The sequence below is a fragment of the Lutra lutra genome, chromosome 14 (genome assembly GCF_902655055.1).
Source record: "Lutra lutra chromosome 14, mLutLut1.2, whole genome shotgun sequence".
Lineage (NCBI taxonomy): Eukaryota > Metazoa > Chordata > Mammalia > Carnivora > Mustelidae > Lutra > Lutra lutra.
The window spans coordinates 50,759,254-50,765,128 of record NC_062291.1 but is presented as its reverse complement, the minus strand read 5'-3'; the positions used below and the strand labels follow the sequence as shown (position 1 = coordinate 50,765,128).

At 44.4% G+C, this 5,875-nt stretch overlaps 1 protein-coding gene across 5 annotated transcripts; it reads right to left on the bottom strand.

The window, feature by feature from the left end:
- Window positions 1-781: 781 nt before the first annotated feature.
- Window positions 782-5,555, bottom strand: ZNF32 (zinc finger protein 32). Of its 5 annotated transcripts, none has more exons than XM_047701749.1 (3): window positions 5,461-5,555; window positions 2,989-3,128; window positions 782-1,736 (listed from the first exon to the last, which is right to left on the bottom strand). In XM_047701749.1, the coding sequence occupies exons 2-3, from the start codon at window positions 3,056-3,058 to the stop codon at window positions 985-987; spliced, it is 822 nt and encodes a 273-aa protein (XP_047557705.1). In that variant the 5' UTR covers window positions 3,059-3,128; window positions 5,461-5,555; the 3' UTR covers window positions 782-984. The 5 variants fall into 5 exon arrangements, with proteins under 5 accessions (XP_047557705.1, XP_047557707.1, XP_047557706.1 ...); XM_047701751.1 differs by lacking the exon at window positions 5,461-5,555 and adding an exon at window positions 5,261-5,439; XM_047701750.1 differs by lacking the exon at window positions 5,461-5,555 and adding an exon at window positions 3,605-5,209.
- Window positions 5,556-5,875: the final 320 nt, after the last annotated feature.

Genomic DNA, 5,875 nt, shown 5'->3' with positions numbered 1-5,875 from the left:
CCCGACACGGGGCTCGATCCCAGGACCCTGGGATCATGACCTGAGCTGAAGGCAGTGGCTTAACCCACTGAGCCACCCAGGTGCCCCAGCCTTGTACCCTTTTTAAGTCAGTCCTTACTCAGTTCCCTCCACCCATAGTTAGCAACTATCTGAATTCCATTAGTTCTATTCTATTAGATGAGTTTTCTAGTGTGTATGTGTGTGTTTTCACTCAACATAAAGTTTTGAGATTCTTCTATATTATTGCATATATTAGTTGTATGTTATTTTTTATTGCTGAGTCACATTTCATTATATGAACATACCAGCATATATTACCTTACCTATTATTGGATATTTTGGGTTTTGTCCAGTTTATGACTATTATGAATTGGGATGATATCAACATTCTTGTATACATCTTCAAATGGTATAAGGGTATCTTTGGGAGCGATATTATATTACTATTCAAACCCTAGTATTTCTAAAGTATTTCTGTGCCCAAAGACCTTTGATATAATTTACCTCTCTAGATGATAAAGATTTACTACCAAGCTCTTCCCTTCTTGAATGGGGATGAATTCTTCCATTCTTGAATCCTGATACAAGATTGATTTGAATATGTAAAGAAAAGACTGTGGGTCTCATAAAGTGTTGATTTAAACAAAAACTAACGATGTCAACTACAGATTGAAAATCTGTATCTGTTATACATAGAACAATCTCCCATGTATGCACTAGATTAATGGAGGTACTTGGGGGAACTTAGGTAAAAATAAACTGACAAATTATGAAACATATGTGATAATGATAATAAACAAGACATTTATTTTTCATACTTATTTGGGGGAAAGGAGAAAAGTCAGTTTGCCCTACCCAATGATGGTCTTTCTGAAAGAGTCTCCATTCATTCCATAGCATTGGATAGGTTGCTTGATCTGAGTTTTTTTTTTTTTTTTTTTTAGGCTTTTAATTCATAAAGAGAACTTCCTTTGAAGAGGGTGGTCAAAGGGTGAGTCTTTGCGAGCAGCTTCGCTGGTGCACAGCCAGACTCCCTCTCTGAGTGAAGCTTTTCCCACACTGGCCACACAGATAGGGTGTCTCTCCTGTGTGGATTTTGCCATGCAGGATACAATTGCCCCTGGTGTGGAAACTCTTCCTGCACTGTGTGCAGGCATAGGGTTTCAGGCCTGTGTGGACTCTGATGTGAACAATTAAGCTTCCTTTCTGACTGAAGGCTTTTCCACACTGATCACATCTATAGGGCTTTTCTCCACTGTGAACTCTTCTATGAACAGCAAGGTTACTTTGATTCCTGAAGCTTCTCTGACATATAGCACACTCATAGGGTTTCTGTCCAGTATGAAGTCTTTCATGAACGGCCAGACTACCTCGTTGACTAAAGCTTTTCCCACACTCCTTGCACTGATAGGGCTTCTCTCCTGTGTGTATTCGCTGATGTGTAACAAGATTGCCTTTGGCCCTAAAGCTTTTTCCACAATGGGTACACTCAAAGGGCTTTTGACCAGTGTGGATTCTCTCATGCAAGGTTAGACTGCCTTTTTGCCTGAAGGATTTTCCACATTCCTGACACTCATAGACCCTCTGTCTCACTCCAGGTGAATCTTCCTGTAGTGTCTTAGAATCTGGGGATTTTTGTTCCAGCTTCTCTCTTCTGAAAGAATTCTGGAAATCCCAGCTTGAGGATCCTGTGGCCTCAGAGTGATCATATTTGTGGTGGGCTTCTGTCATCACATCTGGTAAAATGAGAGGAAGTCATGTAAGATGCACCAATATGCTGAGTGAGAAGAATAGGGAAAAAAGAAACAATGCTTTGAATGCTTACTATGTGCCAGACATTACACTGTGAACTTTGCATAGATAATTTAATCATGAAAACCCTATGAAATTGCTACAGATAAGGAAATGAGAGCACAGGGAGGTTGTCACAGATCTTGCAGTTAGCTAAGTGTAGTTGGGATTCAAACACAGGCATGCTCCACAGAAGTATACTGTCTCTAAATTTAGTTTAATTTAGCCTCCCAAAGAACCTGTAAGGTAGACGTGATTATCTCCTTTTTATAGACAAGAATATAGGCTCAGAAAAATGAAGAAAACTATAAAAGATCAAATAGAGTCCCATAACCAAGTTTTCTCTGACTCCAAGATAGGTATGGATCCAGGTTGTACAGGGCCTAAAACTTTAAGATTCTGGAGGCACTCCATTAAGAAAAAGTATGATATAAAAGTAGGTAGAGGGTTCTGAGAGACCAATACATGAGAAATCATCTCTGTACCAATCTATTTTCCTGACAGTGGAATAAGCTCCAGGACATCAGAATATATGTATCAGAATCTTTGGAACATTACATCTATTATCTCTAGTCCCAGTAACCCTGCAAGATAGAGTTTACTGTCCCCTTTTACAGATGAAGAGCCTGGAGCTCAAGGAAGTTAAACAATTTGTCTGATACCACAGATCAAGCTAGGACAATTATAGAATCTGATCCAAGGAACTTTCCCCTTTAATATCCATGCTATTTCAGTCTACTAAGCTATGGTGGAACTGAAATCAATTTTGGTTTGGAAGTTATTCTCAGACACTTCCTATGCATGCTGACAGTGTTTTCCATATTGCCCTGCATCTGAGCCTGCTACTGCACTTTAATTATGGGTCCATTAATCACTATTAACAGTTTTCTTGGAGTCATCCTAGGAAGATTTTCTCTTGCCTTACCCTTATTCAACAATTGTGCCCTGATGTAAAGCTACTCGTTCATTTTCTCAGAGACTACCTCAAAACTATTCCATATCAAGATCATTCTCTTGCTCTGTTTCTACTGCTATTTCTAATTCTAGCTTGCAAGCTTTCCCTGTAACCCCCAGGAATGGTGAACTCCTCCAAAGGAATGTCTCCTCTGCTTCCTCAGCCTACTGATCAGTGCTTGAGTACAGGGATACTAAATATTGTGATTTAAGGACATCTCAGTGATCAACCGACTCACTCACTGAAAAATGCTACATTCTGTGCATATCTTCCATGACAATCCAGCAGGGTAGCTGTTGGAAATCCAAACATGTCCACGCCTGCTGTATGACTTTAATTACCACCTCTTCATATGATTCTTCCATGGGCTATTCTTGAATACCTGAGGAGGAAAAAACAAACAAACAAAAAACATAAAAAGAAAAACAGGAAAAGGCAAGAGAATTGATAAGTGAGAAGGATAAATTTGGGGTGTGAGTAAATGGAAGAAATCTGGATTGCCTGATGTAATCTTAGCCACCTATAATGTAACCCAAAGTTGGTCTAAAGGTACCAGGACCACATATAAATGAGTCAAGATGGAAACATGAGGTGGGAAGCACAGAACACATATATCTCTTCCTGCCAATCCCAAGATAATGGTCACTCCTGTTTGTACTTTAGCTATGGCATGTGATTGGGATCTCCCACTTCCTTCCCCCACCTAACCACCTGCTCTTTTATAAAGCCTCCAAAGGAATTCAGAATTTAAGAAAACCAACATTTCAGCCTTCATGATTCATTCTATGATGAAAATGGCTCCAGGTCTCCCCTCCAGTTCCCCCCAGGTTATAAGGACAAGAGATCTCATATGTCTACCTTTTAACAATATTTAGGAGGGTCCAGATCCAGAACCACCCCTCTCCTATTCTTCAGGATATGAGAATACCAATTTTAAGTGTAAATACTTGCCAATTCTAGGAAAAGAAAGACCTTCTTCAGACTCCCAAAACCAAGCCCAAGGCACTCCAACTAGGATAAGTAACCTGTCCAAAGTCATACAGTCAGTAAGGAGTCCAGGGTGGGCAAAGGATCAAATCCAAGACTTTCTAGAGTCTATGCCCTTAAACTAGACGATTAAGAGCTGGTGAGAATTTTTATAAAATGAAACAGAATGTAACAATGCTTGACAGGACTTTAACCAATCTTCAAGATCCTAGATATCCTCTTGTTCCACCTTCTTTCTCCCCACCCCCACCTTTTTTTGAGTATTTTCTTCTTACTTTAGGATCCTAATTACTAAATTCGTACACTTTATGCAGTGGTTCAGTGCATAATCTTTATTCCCCTCCAATATGTTTCATCAAAATGCAGGCCTCCTGATTTAATGAAATAGTGGTGTGATGCTACAGTGGTTTTGTTAACCTGAACATCTGGTCTTGACACAGATGTTCTGACTGGAGAGGCATTTTAAACTTGTATTTGGAGGTGTCACCTCCAATCTGGAGTAGAGGCTACAAAGGAATCCTCTATGATATCCTTATCTATGATATCCTCTATGATACTGCCAGGATGCTACAGGAAGTTCCTTTTTTCGAGGTTCTACTGCTCAACAACTGCACATCCATCAGGAGTCCCTGGAAAGTGCACGAAACCTAAACCCTGCCTAAGGTTGGACTCTGTCTCTGGGGAATCCAGCAAAAAGTTTGGTCAGAACAAGTGGGTAGAATTTACAACTCTGCTTCTCCGCATGATATGAGATCTTCCAACAAGTAACAACTCAGCTGCGTCTCAGGAACTACCTTGGTTAATAAATGGAGATTGTTTTATTTTTCTCCTTAGGTCACAAATCTGAGGAAATAATTTCCTGAAAGATTTGAAGTGGCTTTATTAATAGAAAATTGCTTTTCCTATCAAAGGCTATTTATCCTTTGGAAAAACTCAGAATTAGGCCAGGAGAGACTTGGATTCTTGCCTCGAATCTCCCTTACCCCTATACAGCGTTGGGCAAGTAACCAAACAGCCCTGGCTCTGTTTCTTCCCTAACTAAATAGGTTAACAATACTGTCATATCAGGTAGCTCTTGGGAGAATAAAAACCAAATGTGAAGAATCTCTGATGGCACCTACAGACTGAAATGCCTAAAGTGGAGAGTCCTCAGAGGGGGTAAGCTTCGCTGTCTTTGAAACCTCTTGGGCGATAGTCTCAGGTTTAGGAGATGAGGGTGGGGGTGATTATTTTCTCTACACATCTGAATCCATTATGTCCTTTGTCCCATTCTCCACCTTAACAAGGCTGTCCTCTCTCTCATTCCCCCTCCCTAGACAGAGCAGCCCCCACTCCCAACGTGTTGGGAAATCCTCTCTGCAGGCCCCAGGCACACCTGCCTGTGGCCTCCCCCTCCCGCGTCTCCAGGGTGCGGGGCCTTCACACATGCTCTGCCCTGCGGAGCGGCGGTCGGAGGGGCCCCTGCTCCCCCGGGTACACTCTCCCCTCCCGCCTCAGGCGCCCCCGGGCCCGCCCTGCGTGCTGGACCTCAGCATCCCGCTCTCTAGTCCAGCTGGACCCTTCTCTGCGGGCCGCACGCCTCTCCCCTCGCGGGTGGCCTCCCTCGGGGATCAGGCCGGCCAGGCCGGCTCTAGGGCAGCGGGGGCCGAAGAGGGCCCGGGGGCGGCGGCCTGCCCACGCGGCCCCGCCTAGCCGGGCTCACTGACCCGGCCGGCGGCCTCACTCACCGCAGCGGCGCGCGCCCGCAGACAGACAAAGGCCGGCGCCGAGCCCACAGCCGCGCCGGCGCGAGCGGACCGAACTACAACTCCCAAGAGGCTGCGCGAGAGCCCGCCCGCCGGGTCCCGGGCCTTGGCTGGCCTGGCTTCTTGGAGCACTGTGGGAAACGTAGTTCCGTGGCGCGCCCTGCTGCTCGGACTCTGAGGGTCCCGACCGGGCTGGGCCCTTTGTCGGATCCCCTTTGTGCTGTAGGCGGAGGCGTTCTGTCCACCCACGTAGTCCGTGGAGTGAGGGAGCCTTGCAGCCGCTCAGATTAGGCCTGGAATAGCAGCGTAGTAAAGCCGACTGCTGGGCCAGGAAATCCGGAATCCAGGGTTCTTGAGGATTTCATGGAAGGAAACAAAATCTTGCGGGAGAAAAGCC

Bases quoted from the DNA above. Each gene is read 5' to 3' on its own strand.
- ZNF32 (XM_047701749.1), bottom strand. From the start codon at position 3,058: ATGTTTGGATTTCCAACAGCTACCCTGCTGGATTGTCATGGAAGATAT. The intron at 1,737-2,988 runs GTGAGTGAGTCG...TCATTTTACCAG, and splicing joins ACAGAATGTAGCATTTTTCA to ATGTGATGACAGAAGCCCAC.